Consider the following 16,377-nt stretch of genomic DNA (forward strand, 5'->3'; position numbering starts at 1 on the left):
GCAAGTCGGCCGCCTTCCCTCTGCGAGCCCGCCGGGTCCACGGGCGCCTCGGCCTCAGACGCCCTCTCGCCGCCCCGAGGCAGAGCTCGGCCTCGGTGCCACCGCGAAATGGGCCCGGCGCCGCGCAGACTCCTGCGCGCGCCCAAGGGCCCGGCCTCGTTCTGGGCTGCCGTCGTCCCCGCCGTCCGCGCCGCGCGGCGCTGCACTGGGGGCGGGGAGTCTGATGGGAGACGCGCGCGGCGCCGAGGAGGAGGCGGCTGCAGCCCGGGAGAGGGAGCGGGAGCGGGACTGGGAGCGGGTGGTGGGAGGCGGGGGCCAGGGGGAGGGGCTGCCGCCGCCGCCCGCCCCTTTCCGCTGGGGAGCAGCTGCAGCAGCAGGAGCGGAGCCGGAGCCGCGCAGCCGCCGCCGCCGCCGCTGCCGCCGCCGGGGGATGTGGCCGGCGCCTGCCCCGGACCGCGCAGCCTCCTGAGTTCTTGCCGCTGTCGCCGTCGCCGCCGTCGCTGCCGAGTCGTGCGGGGCCAGGCCGCGCCCTCCCCGGGCGCCCGCCGGCTCGCATGCCGAGGGGCTCCGGGGCGTAGCTGCGCGCCCGGCGCCGCCTCCGGGCTCCTCCGGCCCCGCCATGGGCTGCTGCAGCTCCGCCTCCGCCGCGCAGGTGAGGGGCTCCCGCCTCCCGGCCGCCCGCCCGGATGCCACCCCGCGCTGTGAGCGCCTGCCGAGCCGTGCCCTTCGCTCCCCTGCCGTGCCCTGCGCCCCTCCGGTCCCCGCCGACCTCGGCGCTTCGTGCCTGGTCCCCCAATGCCCGCTGCGCTCCCTCCCCCGCTTTCGCACCTGAGCAGCCCGTCCCGCCCGTCTGCAGGTAGAGGCGCCCCGGGCGCCCGCTCTGCCCCGGGGAGGCATACGCTTCCCTCTCCTTGGGGCCCGCCAGCCTGCTCTCCACCTCCGCCGAGCCCCCCCGCCACCCACAGACTGTTTTCCGTGTCCCCAGAAGGTGTACCCCAGCTTGGGCTCTTCACCTCTCTTCCACCTTATTCTAGTTTCGGATCCATTTAATAAGCTGCCCATTTCCCCTGGTCTGCGGGCCCCCTTGGCCGGGATCAGGTGCTTCACTGGGTCCCGGTGCCCTTCCAGGGCCCATTTCACAGATCCCACCCGCTCGTTCCCCATCCCATCCCCCCTCTGTGCCTTGACCCTGAGCACCGCGGCCTCTCGGCGCACCGAGGCCCCTGCGGGAGCGGGGGGACTGGGCTGGGAAGGAGATTGGGCACCTGGTGGGTGACGGGAGCGTTACGGAAACTCCCTCTTTGTTGCCAGTGTAACAGGAGGAAGAGGTGCCGAATTTAGTTTTTCTGTGGGCACTGGCTGGATGTTGTCGCTGAGGGCTGAGATGCAGAGATTTCTCTCAGCTGCCACCCTGCCCCCATCCAAATTTCGCTAGCCGCCTTCTCTTTCCGATCAGAGCCTTTAACCTGGGTGGAAATGTTTGGACAACTGTGTAAGGATCAGATGTAATAGAACTTGACTGCTGGCCACTAATAACTGAGAGGACCTGTTTGTAAATTATCTAATTTAGTGGATTAGTGAGTGTATTTACAAATACGATAAAAAGCAATCAGGAATACTGCATCAAACTGTCTGGTGGTGGTGTATGAAAAATAGGCTCTGACAACGCCTGGGATGTTTCTCCACAGTTTCATTAGCGTAGAATTTAACAGTAGTCTGTGATTTGTTTGTTTGGTGGTGGTGATGGGGAGAAGTATGCGCTTGCTTCTAGAAATAAAGGCTGGTTGGTTCTTGGCGAAGAAAAAAAAATGCTAGTTTTTTGGGGAAAAAAATTCCTCTAGAGATGTAGCATCTGTGACACAGAAGTGCTTGGTGCTAAGTGACTATATATAACTCAGGTTTAAATAACCTGCATACTTGCTCTGAAAAATCTGAGATCTGTCACAGAAACAACTAGGATTGGAGATGAGTGGAGGACATTTATGGCTTTATTGAGCATTGATCCTGTTTGTCCAGTTCTTAGGCTGGCTGGTTTAGTTAGTGAAACCTTATTCAGTTAGGATAGCAAAGGAAAACCATGTGCCTGGTGTTAAGGAAGGCTGGATCACGGCTTTCTATTAGCATATAGAGGTGTAGAAAAACACATACCTTTGGGGATTTAGTTGGGGATTTAGGCAGGGGGTGCATCTATCAGTTGGGCATTGCTCATCTAATAGTTGTTTACATAGAGTTTTCATCAAAAAGTGTCTTTCACATTCCCTTTCTTTTCAGAATCGGGTTACTGTGCATGCTCATTTGGTGGTGAAATGCCTTTAAGACAGCAAGGTATTGATAGTTTATGGATGGCTTGTTCAATGTGTGAAGGATAGTGTGGGAGGGATGGGTTCTGCCTCAGGAGGCCACTTTAAATGGGCAGTGGGTCACGGGCTTGTCTCCCTCCATGCAGACCGCTTCCTCTCTCCCTTTCCCCTTCTCCCAGCCACTGCTTTCTGCACGCCATGTGACACAGACAAGACTCCTGTCATGCACCTGGGGGTGTGCTTTTCTCCCCCTGTGGATTTCTGTAACCAATCAGCAGTTTGTCAACATGCTTTAGTTCAGTGTTGGGGACTTGAAGTATTCAGTGGAGCGTCCAGGCAGGTTTTTAGGTACAGGGCTTGCCATCATTTTTTTTTTTCTTATTTTAGATTTTTTTTTCCCATCATTTTCATTTCTGAAGTGTTCTCGATCCCCTGATGTCTTCAACACTCATCTCAGAAGCATCAGGCATCTAGAATGCTCTTGTATTTATGTGTGTTGTGTTGAAATAAAATAGGGATGCAACTTTAAATGTTCTCTAGATGCAACGCTGCACATTACTGAGCTAATCTTCAGGGTCAGGAGTGTCTTTTCAGGCAGAATATGTTTGATTCTGCTTTCTACTGAGCTGTGAGGTTCTTGAGTGTAGAATTTGCCTTTTTCCCCCCTCCCTCAGCTTTCCATTTATGCAATGCCTCACTGTATGCTGCAGAGCTGCTCAGCTGCGGTTATTGAATGGAGTGCATACGTAAATTTAAACATTTGGCTAGCAAGTCACTGATTGTGAAGCCCCCCCCCCCAGCCCTGATCTGTGTCTCGCACTTTCCACGGTTTGATAGTCTAAGTTCACCAGACTATCCTTTTCTGAACTCAAACCTCAACTTTGTAAAGTTAAAATTTACTGTGGGAGACCACATTTATTCCTGTTCTGTCAGTAGCACCACTGGTTTGTAAAACGGAGCAGCTTGCCTCCTTTGCTCCTGACACCTTGCTCAGTGTGGGTATTTATTTTAGTCAGTGCAGTGCTATAGCATCTTAAAAGACTTGCGTGCAAGCTCTGATGATACCCTGTAGAGTCAATCAAAATACGATATACTCAGAGGTATCACCAGGAACTTTGAAGCTAGACTTTATCAGTGTATGTAAAGTACACTTTATTTTTGTTCTAGAGCTGGGTGTTGAAGTGTAGTTTTCCCTCCTAGTCTTTTACTGCGTTGCAGATGCTCATAAAAGAGTTTATGGTCTTCTGGACTTTGATCCTTTGTAGTCCAGATACTATTTTTTCCCTTGGCCATGACTAGGTATCGTAATTCCCCACCAAAATAATTATTCCACTTTGAGAATTAAAATTAAAACATCATATTCTGTGCAGGTATTTTACTGCCAAGGAAGCAAATTATTTGCAAAATAATCTGTATGGTATTAGACACATACATTTAGGAAAAGTGTCTGGTTCCATGGGCACTTACAGAACTCTTAGGGCGATTTTTCTCTGGCTTAAATAATAGTCAGTAGTTACACATTGTTGGAAATGGCTCAAAACAAACCCAGTATATGATGCCTAAAAGTCTGCTTGAAGGGGGTATCAAAGTAAGATGATCTGGAGTTTCTTTTTACAACATTAATCCTACCTAAGAGTGTTAAAATTTCTCCCCATCTGTCCATAATTAGTTTCTTCTGCTATAACCTGCTATACATAATTTCTATTCTTGTAATGCTAAACTTCAAAGTTCCCTTGTAAATCTTCAGATTTATTAAATGTTCTTTCCCATTGACAAACCAGTGTAAATGAAGGGGGTTTGTGAAAGATTACTTAGCAAATTGCTGTATGTCTTTGTCCTTAATGGCTAGATCATTATTTTCCACTGCAGTGCTTTAGAGGCGAGGAGGTTTCTCAAGCTTTTGAGGTTCTGTGTCCTCCTCCTAACCTCAGAATTGGAAAGAGCTAGAGAGAGGGGTGGGGGAGGGAGAGGAAGAGAGAGAGAGAGGTGCACAGACTTTCTAGTGGAAGAGACTACCTGTTGTGAGCCTCAATTTAGAAGACTCTTGGGCACTGTCTTGTCCCAAGCCCTTCAAACTGAGGGTGACATTTTTAACTGCCATATCCTAATTGCTTAGCCATGCTGCCTTAAAAACAATTGGGAATATTTACTCATTACTATTTGTCTTATAATACTTTCCTAATGCTGTATTCTCACCTGCTTTGTAGAATTTGAAGTCAGGTGATAGAAATGAAATTGAAGGATTAGTGGAATCACTGACAGAGACTAAATTGTTCAATTAAAAACATGATCTGGGAAGTAAACTTCATTTAGAAGCATAAAAGATCATGCCAGAAATATGTAAGGCAAGCTGTGTTGGTGGCCAGGCCTATAATCTAAGCACTCAGAAGGCTGAAGGATTGCTACAAATTCAGTAGCAGTGAGAATTTCCAGGCCAGTCTGGGCTACATAGCAAACTCTTGCCTCCAGCAAACAAACCCCCAGTATGCTAAAAAGTTAATGTCAGAATTGGCTGGGAAATAATATTGAAGCTGTATGTTGTTTTATCTATTTTCAGAGTCATTTTCTAGTTTTTGTGTCCTTAGTAATTCAGATTGATTTTATTTCCATGTTACAACTGAAGACACTGTGACTTGGAGATTCAGAACGTGGCTACAGCAAGAGATGCCCATTCACTGGTTAAAACATCCTGCCAGCATTTTCTGCATCTGCCTTGTGTGCTTTTTCAGTGTTCACATACATAGTTGCTAAATCTAAAGTTGCTGCGCACTTTCTTTGTTCTAGTCTGCAAGAAAAGGTCAACCTTGTATCAAAGAATTTGCAGGTTAAATTTTGTACCACTTTGATCCACCTGTAGGTGGGAACTGGGGAGGACCATTGTGTGTGCTCAGGGTGTATCCAGTGGGAATGCTTGCAGACTTAACAGGGTCTGTCCATACTTTTTGATGTGTTAGCATTGTTATTTAAAAATGCTACTGATAAGGGAAGAGTATTGTCTATACACATATGTTTTGGTACTTGTACTGGCTGGTTCTGTGTGTCAACTTGACACAGGCTGGAGTTATCACAGAGAAAGGAGCTTCAGTTGGGGAAGTGCATCCATGAGATCCAGCTGTGGGGCATTTTCTCAGTTGGTGGTCAAGGGGTGGAGGGCCCATTGTGGGTGGTACCATCCCTGGGCTGGTAGTCCTGGGTTCTATAAGAGAGCAAGCTAAGCAAGCCATGGGAAGAAGCAAGCTGGTAAGAAACATCCCTCCATGGCCTCTGCATCAGCTCCTGCTTTCTGACCTGCTTGAGTCCAGTCCTTTAGTGATGAACGGCAATGTGGAAATGTAAGCTGAATAAACCTTTTCCTCCCCAACTTGCCTCTTGGTCATGATGTTTATGCAGGAATAGAAACCCTGACTAAGACACTACTGGCAATTGGTCACCTCCCCCACTTCCCATGCTCCCTACTCATTAGAGTATCAAGGAAGAAGGAAATCTTAGGGTTTGTAGGTTTGGACTGCATTTCATAGACTGGAAGAGATGCAATACATAAAGCAGCATTACCCTCTTCTTAGTCTATGGATCCAAACTGCAACTCAGAAACATGACGTTGTCAGGTCAGAGAACTACGTTGTGGGGTAGTTGGCACCCTTGCTGTTAATTTTTGATACCTTAATTATTCTCAACCTTGACTACACATTAGGATTCCTGCAGAAGTTTAAAACTGTCAATGCCTGGGGCTCACCCCTGGGAATTCTGGTCTAACTGGTTCAGTGGTGCTGCCTGGGCATCAACATTTTGAGGCGCTCCAGTGATGATGGAGAGAATCACCTTTGTCCAGGCAGTTTCTTCCCCGGTGGTTTCTGTTACAACCTGTGAGGGTAGTCCCCAGACTGAATCACCTCGTTGAAACAAGCCCCTTCTGACCTGTTACTCGAGACTGATTGACACTGGGACATTGTGGTGTAGATACTCAGTTTGCATGTTTAATACTCAAGTTGGACTCCAGATTTGTCTCATCCCATGACTCACTGAATGACACCAGTAGTTGTGGGGATAAGAAGCCTGAGTCACAAAGAGTCTGTCTCCTGTCCACCACGCCCATTACCTTAACTTGCTGCCAGCTTCCTAGCTAAGTGCCATCTCCAGCCAGTGCCTTGTGACCTTTCAGGCTTCCATCTCCTCTTTCTCCTTATTGAAGCCTTAATGGTTTTTGAAAAGTCTGAACTGATTCACTGTGTTCCTCTCCAACTTAAAATCATTTAGTGGTTCCGATTACTCTGGGGACAAAGACTAGATTCTCCTGGCATCAACAAGACGGACTTATGCCCTCTGTGCCTCCTTTCTCAGTGTCTCAGACTCGTGAATCATCAGGCGGTCGGTCCTATGCCTTACTCTCACAGCTTTTCCATCTATGCTCACTTGTAGAGAAGGCTCCTTGCTTCTCCCACCTGAGACCTTTGACTGGTTTTCTTCAGTTGCATCCTAAAATACACTTTTTGGAAGACCTTCCTTCCTTCCTTCCTTTCTTCCTTCCTTCCTTCCTTCCTTCCTTCCTTCCTTCCTTCCTTCCTTCCTTCCTTCCTTTCTTTTTTTGGTTTTTCGAGACAGGGTTTCTCTGTGTAGCCCTGGCTGTCCTGGAGCTCACTCTGGCCTTGAACTCAGAAATCCTCCTGCCTCTGCCTCCCAAGTGCTGGGATTAAAGGAGGGCGCCACCACTCCCCAGCTTGGAAGACTTTTCTGAGCCTTCATTACACACCATGTCTTCTCATTAAACTCCCCATTGCCTTGGATTTTCCCCTTTGAACGTGTAATAGCAGTAAGCATATAATTATAGCCACTATTGATGTCTAGACCATGAGTCTGCCTCCCATAGCCTATGGATAGAGTCTGACCTGCTAACCTGTATTTATATGGCTTGTAAGCAGAGAACAGCGTTTACAGTTTTGATGAGGTGATCAAGACAAATAGGGCTGAGACAAATAAAAAGAGAAGAATATTGCGTCATGAGAAGCATATGAAATTTGGATGCTCCTGTTCCAAAGTAAGGTTTTGTTGTGACCCCGCTGTACTTCCTGTCTGCAGGTGCTTTGCTGTACAGTGACAGAGGACAGTAGTTCTCAGCTGCACACAGGACCAGTGTTGACTCTGGGTCCTTTGCAGGGGACATTTCCCGACTCTTGCTCTGTCCTGGGCTGATGAGAAGATGATCATTTGTGCCCTGTGTGCTCCTGCTGGGCACTGCTTAGCTGACACTGCTGCACAGAAATTCTTGGGAAGTTTGGGAACAAATCCTTCTAGTGGGTGGGGATAACTTACTTGGCCAGCTCTACTCTTTAAAATTCAATACAAACTTTTTTCTTAAGAACAAATTCTTTAAAGAAAGTCCCAACAAACTTCAGCTGTTTCCTTAGACAGCCTGTGGTGAACCCCATGGTTCATGGCTGGCTTAAAACATAATTTCTTCCCTTTTGTTCCTTTTTTGTTTTCTTCTTTAGTTGAAGGAGAGGATGTAGAGGTATAAATGTGAGTGGAAGCCAGTGGATAGCCTCTGGTGTTCTTTGAGCTGTCTGCTTTTGTGCTGGAGGCGGTCTCTTGTTGGCCTGGCACTCACTCAATGGGAAGGGCTGGGTGGTTAGCCAGTCCATGGCACCCGCATCTCTCCACAATTGGCCTTTTCGCTTGGGCTTTAGGGGTTGATCTCAGCTTCTCATGCTGCCAAGGCAAGCACTTTACGGGATGCTCCATCTCCCCATCCCATCTTCTTTCTTCCTTCCTTCCTTTCTTTCTTTCATTCTTTCTTATTTATTTATTTATTTATTTATTTATTTATTTATTTATTTGAGACAGGGTTTCTCTGTGTAGCCCTGGCTGTCCTAGAACTCACTTTGTAGACCAGGCTGGCCTCGGAAATCCACCTACCTCTGCCTACCGAGTGCTGGGATTAAAGGAGTGTGCCACCACGTCCCGCCCATCTTCTTATTTTTAAGGTTGCCATATACATAAAGAATATTAAGCTCACATTATTCCTCTATACATTTGTATAATGGCAAGAAAGAAAATAGCATGAAGACAGAAAAATTCCAAAGAGGTAAAACTGCTTCAAGATGCTTAAGTAACAGAGATGGGATTACTTGCTTTATTTAGTGGTACTGTGGTACATGAGCAAGTTTCCTCATTGTAAATCGCTTAGGGTAATGTAGCCAAGAGAAGTAAATTACAAATCACCCTTAAATCCAAGTACTGGAAACATTGAACAGAATGTGTTCTTTCCTGTTTGTTCTCTCTCTCTCTGTGTCCTTGTCTGTCTCTCTTTGTCCCACTTGTTCAGGCTGATTTCAGACTCCTGCTTTTCCCTCACCCTTCTGAGTCCTGAGATTGCTGTATGAACAGCTACACCCTGCTCTTTCTCCTGCAGTCTTGAAATCTGATCTGGGTCTTTCCAGATGGACTTTCCTTCCTCTTTCTCTTTCTCTTTTTCTTTTTCTTTCTCTTTTTCTTTTTCTTTCCTTTTCTTTTTTTTCTTTCTTTCGTTCTTTCTTTCTTTCTTTTTTTCTTGTTTTTTTTCGAGACAGGGTTTCTCTGTATAACCCTGGCTGTTCTGGAACTCACTGTGTAGACCAGGCTGACCTCGAACTCAGAAATCTGCCTGCCTCTGCCTCCCAAGTGCTGGGATTAAAGGTGTGCACCACTGCCTGTCCAGATGGACTTTTCTAACAATCTCTACTGGCTTTTCTTGGGTGAGAATTAGGGAAGGTTATAGTTCTCATCCCTGTATAGTATCGAGCAGGGTGAAAACAAAGACCCAGTGGTTGGTCCAGTCTGCAGCCCACATGCCCCAAGATAACTATGAGTGGAGCACAACACAAAATCATAAACTTACAGAAACATGAAATTTTTTTAATGTGTGTTTGATAATTGTGCAGTGTGAACTTTGTAAATGGCAACATGTTGCAATGTCAGAAGGTTGGACATACCTGGTGGACTAACCAGAATTTGCCTTTAAGTCAGGTAGGGGCAAAGTCACACACACAGTAGGACAGACAGCTGCAAGTGGGAGGGCCCAGTGGTGGAGGCACGGCTGGGTAAGGAACAGGAGCCATAGTGGGGTGAGGGCTAGTAGCTCTGCTGGTTTTTTTCTGTCTGTGAAAACACTAACATAGTGTTTCCTGAAACTTCTGTGTCATTCCATTAGAAACCTTTTGCAGTCCTCAGTTCTGAGTCACACACAAAGTGCCCCTCACCTTCAGCAGCCAGGGCTGTAGCCGCTGCTGAAGCCCGTTTCTCCCTCACCGTGCCTGCTGCCCGTCTCTGGCTGACAGGAGGGTAGCTTCAGTAACGAAGGTTCGAGTATGGTTACATAGTTAATTACGGCTCCTCAGAGAGTCTCAGAGGCCCTGACTGTTGGAAGAGCCCTTTCCTTTCCAGCCCTCTCACTCTTCCATTTCTACTCCTCAGATTTCTTACATTTGCTGGCGCCCTTTAGCTCTGTCTGATTGGGAGTCTTTTTTTTGTTTGTTTGTTTTTTGAGACAGGGTTTCTCTGTATAGCCCTGGCTGTCCTGGAACTCACTTTGTAGACCAGGCTGGCCTCGAACTCAGAAATCCGCCTGCCTCTGCCTCCCGAGTGCTGGGATTAAAGGCATGTGCCACCACGCCTGGCTGGGAGTCTTTTTTTTTTAACACTCCTAAAACTTTTAATTTTCCTTCTGTTTCTTCCTACTTCTCCGTGATAAACTTTAGAGCTGTGGTTTTGAGCAGAAAGTAATATTAGAGCCAGATAGTAGAGTGCCTGTTAGTTTTTTATTTACCTGCTTAATTTCAGGTTCGTTTTTTTTTTTTTTTTCCTTATAAGACCAGTGAGAATGAAGAGTCATATTATTTAGAATATCCCTACTATAGAAAGTGGTCTTTCTGCACGACAAATAAAGCTCTGTAATAAGTAGCATTTTGGAAATGGAAGTAAGCAGCTAATGTGTAAAAATGTTCAATTTCGTTATTACTCAGGCTGAAGGAGGGGCACCCCTTTATGCCAGTGACCTTGATATGAGTTAACAGAATACTATTAATTGCCTCTGTGGTTTTGACTCAAATAGACTTTATTGATTTGCTGAATAAATTGGAGTAACCCCCTTGGGGTACTGCTTGACAACCTGCACTAAACGCCGTTTCAGAAAGTCGTTGAACCCCCCTAGTAATCCAGAGTGGTCATGTGGTGTGCAGGGTTGCTACAGCGCTGGCATCAGTTGCTTATTTCTTTATTGTGGGTGAGTGTAGGCACGTGGAGGTCAGAGACAAGCTGTGGCAGTCAGTCCTCCATACCATGGTGGGCTCCTCAGATTGAAGTCAGGGTGTCAGGCTTGGTGGCAGGTGCCTTCATCTGCTGAGCTATCATGTGGGTCCTGTTGTGTTATTTATAACAGCCAAGGAGTTCAGGTTTAACTATTATATTTCTGATAACAAACTTTTCTTCCTTTTTAAAATATAAAATCCATTTGCTATTTGGTATATCGGACTTGGCCACTGCCCGCTAAATCCTCCCTTAGTGGGTAAGTGGCGGCTGGCCTGCTTCCAAGGTTTTCATCCCTCCTCTGAGAGGCTGTGGGGACCAGGGGATTGAGCACCATTAAGTACCGGAAGGAGCGTGGGAGCTGCCAGCCGACAGGCTTGGGTTTCAGTCCCAAGACCAGGTCACTCATTTGGGCCGACTTCTTAGGTCATTGGTACCTTGGTTTCACCAGGAGTAAATGGAAACAACTTCTTGGGCTTATATCAAACTATACAAATGATTAAAAAAAAAATAACAACAAAAAAACAATTCAGGAGTTTCCATAGTAATGTAAACTGAAAAGCCTCCAGTCACCCATGCTCCCATTAAAAAGGCAGGCTCTGGTTTGAGACTTTCGAATATGAACAATGGATCCAATAATATTCCAATAATACCGGGGATGAGTGCTAAGAGTAAAATAGGTAATAGTACTAGGTAGGTTGGTACTTCGCAGGTGAACAGTTGGCTTCCTGAACATGACTTTTCACCTGGCCTGGATTGAGGCAGAATGAGATGTAGAGAAGGGAGAAGGAAGAAAGATCAGTAGTGGAGAGGATGTGTGGGCCAGCGCTGAGAGAGCCGTGACTTACTGCATGTCAGTATGGTCAGAGATGACCAGGGAGGGGGCTCGTGTGTGAATGGATGGGAAATGGGCAGCCACAAGGTATTCACAAAGACCTGCCAACTGTGTATTTGAGCTTATGGGGGAGAGATGCAAGGCAGAGGCTGCAGAGGAAACCGAAGAGACCTTGTGGAGTTGGAGAAAAAATTTCCTGCCTGAATGTGGACTTGAAGGGTAATGCAGAGGGATAGGACATGTTTCGATCGGCATTCAGAACTCCTGTGCACTGGCATGAGGCAGTTGTGATTGATAGCTTGGGAACTGATGGGGCTGGTAAGTGGGGAGAGGAAGGACAATTGAATTTTGTTTGGGTTCAGTAGAAGTGATGCTGTTCTTGGTGCCTCCGGCTAGTGCATCTAGTTAACTGATGGTTTTGCAACGAGCTTTACTTCATGAGCAGGGAGGAGCTTCAAGTATGGGTGATTGCCAGGGGGCAGGGGAAGGCACTCTTAGTGCAGTCAGTGACTTGGAGAGGAAAGGTTTGTGTTGGGAGACAGAGATCATGCTGGGGGAAGGCACAGAGTCTGGGGCAACTCCCTTTTGCCACAAACAATGCAATAGCTTGGTTATACAGTGATGGGTCCAGAAGCAGAGATTGAAATCTGGAAGCAAGGCGCTCTATAGCCATCAACGATCCACCCTTAGTGACTCACCCTCAATAACCAGTCTGCCAAGCAGGCTCCACAGCCTTTCAGAATAGCACCACCCTGTGGGGACCAGGTATTCAGATGATTAGAGGGCCCGGGTTACACATTTCCTATTCTCAGACCTAAGGTGGGTACCTGAGTTAGCTGCAATTTATAGATGGAACAGGCTCAAGAAATGTTGGGTAGCTATCCCAGTACCACCCAGTAGTATAAAACCAAGTCAGTTCTGAGGGCATTTCCTGTTCCTTTATCTTCCCCTTACTTTTTATCAAGAATTGCTATGTTAGGCGGTGGGATGGCTGGACCTTAGATACATCATTCTTGTTAAGTGAGTTCAGAGATTAAGTGAAAATGTGGGGAGAGGGCACTGAGAGCAGGTAAAGGGACCCTGGGAACAATGTCCTGACACACATGGTGTGAGGAGAGAAGGAACACCTGTAGATTGTCTTCTGGGCTCCAGTCAGGTGCTGGGCACCCCCCCATACATTTAAATTATGTTACATATTAACTTTTTAAAAGCATATGTTGGGTAATGTATAAAAACTTGGAGCAGTGTCAGTGTGAGTGCTTTTTATGAAGCTTGAGAGCCAGTGACTGCATTGCCCCCTGGCCTGCCTGTGTTTCCCTCTGAGAACTTAGGTCTAAGAAAGTTTATCATGGAAGTAGGTTTGTTAATATGACTGTGATTTTATCTTTCCCCCAGAACTCACTGGTTCTTTCTATCCTCTGTGTGTGTGTGTGTGTGTGTGTGTGTGTTATACCTTATTGGTTTGTTTGTGTTTTGAGACAGTTGACAGTGATCAATACGATTTTGTTAGGAAGTTTTGGAAACGATAGCTTAAGAAGGCACTTCATTTTAAAAGTGAGTGGGATTCCAGTTTGGTGGGACTTTAAACCTTTGTAAAATACAGTTTAATTTGAGCGAGTAAAACAGGGACAAGTGGAGACAATTGTTTCTCTTGTGTTGCTAAGCGGCAACAGAGCCTTCTCGGTGCTGCTACTTTGTGTTAGCTCTTGCCGGGTAGGGTTGCTCATAGTCTGTCTGTCTCACTTAAAGATACAAATTACTTCTGCGAGAGTACCCTGATCACTGCCTAAAGCCTGCGCTCCTGAAGCCTGGGGGCTTTGGGAGGCTTGTGCAGTGCTCCTCTGCAGAGGCATTTGCCAACAGAAAAGGTGAGAACTCAGTACCACCTCTGCCTTCCTTCTCTTTGCCCACCTTGAGGAGTCAGAGTACTTGCAAACATGCTGAAAGGTCATTCCCACCCCCTCACCTCCCCCCCCCCCCCCTCTCCCCCATGTCCAGGAGGGAATTTGCTTCCCTGGCCTGCACTGGTCTTATCTATCTTGTAAATACCTTTCTATTTACATCATCCATCCTGAATCTTCTCCTTAAGGATTTATGTCCTGCAGAGTTCACTTTGAAAAGCCTGGTTGAGATGTTGCTTTTCAATTCCTTGATCCTGAGTGACAACAAAGATGGGTGTGGTAAAGCAATGAGGAAATTGTTGGAGGGGCTGGAGTGATGGCTCAGTGGTTAAGGGCACTGGTTAGTCTTATGGAGAATGCACATGGAATGCAGCTGATACCATCTGTATGTAACTCCAGCTCCTGGAGATCCAATGACCTTTCCTCCAAGGGCACTGTACGTATACATATGGTACACAGGCATACACGCAAGCAAAACACATGTATACATAAAATCGTAAAAAAAAAAAATCTTTAAAAGAAGAAATTTGTTTGTTGGGTCAGGTAACAGCTTCCCTCCCCTAATACAGGGATTTTTAAAGTCTGAGCACATTAAACGTGCCACCACTTAAGTTCTTCTCTCCTTTTCCTCTCCATTCCTCTTTCCTGTTAGTTTTCTTATTTTGTTCTGCTGTTTTTTTTGAGACAGGGTTCTCTTTGTATATCCTTGGCCATCCTGGGCTCTGTAGACTAGACTGGCTTTGAACTCAGAGATCCATCTGCCTCTGCCTCCCAAGTGCTGGGATTAAAGGCCTGTGCCACCATGTCAGACAAAAACTTTTTTTTTTCTGTTTTTAAATTTTATTATTTTAATTTTATATGTATAGATATTTAGCCATGCAGTATGTCCGTGTGCCACATGCATGCTTGCTAACCAGTGAACACAGAAAAAGGTGCTTGATCCCCTGGGACTGGAGTTACAAATGATATGTGGTTGCTGGGAATTGAGCCCAGGTCCTCTGGAAGAGCAGTCAGTGCTCTTAACCACTGAGCCATCTCTCCAGCCCTCAGTTTTCACTTTTAAACGTGTGAGGGCAGAGAACCACCTTCAGGAGTTGTCGGGCTTCCATGGTGAGTGTTCTTAACCACGTGAACTCTCGCCAGCCCTCTCTTCCTCACTCTGGCCTTGAGTTCACAGTGCTTCTGTGTGTTGGGGTGAAGGCATGACCCTACCTTCATTGTTTCTTACTTGGGTGATTTGGGGTTTCCAGCTTGAGTTCAGTGTACTTCATTGACCAAAATATCTTTGAAGGAAGAATTAAAGCGGGGCGAGGGGGGTATGGTTGAGAGCTCATGGTTTTAGAGCAGTGGTTATGAACCCATGGGCCTTGACCTCTTGGGGAGTCACATATCATATGCTACATGTCAGATATTTACATTATGATCCATAACTAGGAAAATTACAGTTACGAAGTAGCAGTGGAATCATTTTTATTTGTTTTGGTGTTTTGAGACAGGGTTTCTCTGTGTAGCCCTGTCTGTTCTGGAGCTCACACTGTAGACCAGGCTGGCCTCGAGTTCAGCATCTAAAGGTGTGCACCACCAGGTCTACCTTCTATGAAATAATTTTATGATTGTGGTCATGAGGAACTGTATAAAGGGTCACAGCATTAGGAAGGTTGAGAACCACTGTTTTAGAGGGCCAGTCCCCATGGCTGCTAGAGCTTTGTTGCTGGCCCTGATTCTGTTGACGCCATTAGCCAGATACAGTGGGAAGCAGCCGTCAGCCTACAAGTGGGCCAGAGTTGTATGTGTGTATGTATGTATGTGTTTGGAAATGAAAACATCCATAGACTATCTCAGTACACGTAACCATTCCTGAATGCCGTTAAAGGGGATACAGTGGAGGGAGGCGGGACCTTTTGTCCCTGAGCTGAATCTCTTTCTTATCATAGACAGTCAACATCGTTCTGGTGTGTGTATGCAGGAGGGACCAGGTTGGAGAGGAAGGGGTGCGGGATACCTTGCCTCAAAAAAAAAAAAAAATTTAAATTTAAAAAAGAGAAAAGGGAAAATTTGTTATTGTTAACTACTCTGGTTGCCTTTGCTGCTTTTATCCATTTGACCGAATCACAGATCTCTGTCTTGTCACTACCAAGAGCTCAACTGCTCATGTCATGGTCCCTAAGTCTCTTGCTTACTGGGTACAGTACCTGCTTAATGATCCCTAGCCATGGAACCACAGAATCCAGGAGTCCAGTGTTTCATATCACTTTTTACACTGGATACCACCTTTCTACCTTCCTGCCACCTCCCACTCAGACAATGTCTTCACTCTCCTGCCTGTGTTTATACCTTGCCTGCTTCCAGGTATATATTAGGTGATTTGTAACCAAATATAAATATTTTTAGGACTTAGGTGAATAATCAAGAGGTGAGTGTTGGTAGACGTGGTGTAGATGGAAGCAGAGATGTACCGGGTGCCCAAGCTTCACCTAGCAACAGTGTCTGGGCATGGCGCTTATTCAGAGAAAGTCATCACATAGAAGTTTTCTACAGGAATCAAACACTGGCTGGTGCTAACAGAGTTAGCAGTGAGGTAGCCATGACTTTTATATCATGTCTCCTAAATGAGTTTGGTTCAGGCTCTGCATAAATTCTTGTAGCCAGTGAGAAGTGACTGCTTCTTGATGGAGCAGCCAGCTCCTTTTCCAGTTATTAGAAACCCTTGTCACATGGCTGAGCGTATGTCCTTGTAACTTTATTGTTGGCCCTGATTTTTGCCACACAGAATGACAAACTGAAACCAGCCTTGAATGTTTGCCAAGTTTTATGTGTATGTCTCTTTGTATTTTAAATGTAAAAACCTGTCATATAAAAAAAGTCATGTTTCTACAGTTTTTGTGGTTCTAGACGACTCCTTTTTCTTTATGATCTGTTTAAAAAATTGCATAGCAATGTTAATATGTATATTATCTGTATTTGAAAAGACTATATATGTACACATTTTAAAGCACTAAACATTTTTAGTGTTTGTCATTTATTTTTAAGTATTTTAAGTACAGTAGAGCATCCTGAAGCTGGA

General features: G+C 46.1%; 1 protein-coding gene across 7 annotated transcripts in view; it reads left to right on the forward strand.

The window, feature by feature from the left end:
- The first annotated feature begins 322 nt into the window (after nt 1–322).
- The window catches only part of Slc44a1 (solute carrier family 44, member 1), a 182,092-nt gene continuing 166,037 nt past the window's right edge, over nt 323–16,377 (forward strand). For 2 of the 7 annotated variants that reach the window (XR_390309.4, XM_006537531.4), the window contains exon 1: nt 323–652. Coding sequence is in view for 4 of the 7 variants with exons in the window: in XM_006537531.4 (XP_006537594.1) it covers nt 620–652 (33 nt within the window). In the remaining 3 variants the exon portion in view is untranslated. Of the gene's footprint in view, nt 857–16,377 lie in introns of all 7 variants that reach the window. The other 5 variants (NM_133891.3, NM_001159633.1, NM_001374697.1 and 2 more) reach the window with 4 other exon arrangements.

Source organism: Mus musculus, chromosome 4 (assembly GCF_000001635.26).
Source record: "Mus musculus strain C57BL/6J chromosome 4, GRCm38.p6 C57BL/6J".
Lineage (NCBI taxonomy): Eukaryota > Metazoa > Chordata > Mammalia > Rodentia > Muridae > Mus > Mus musculus.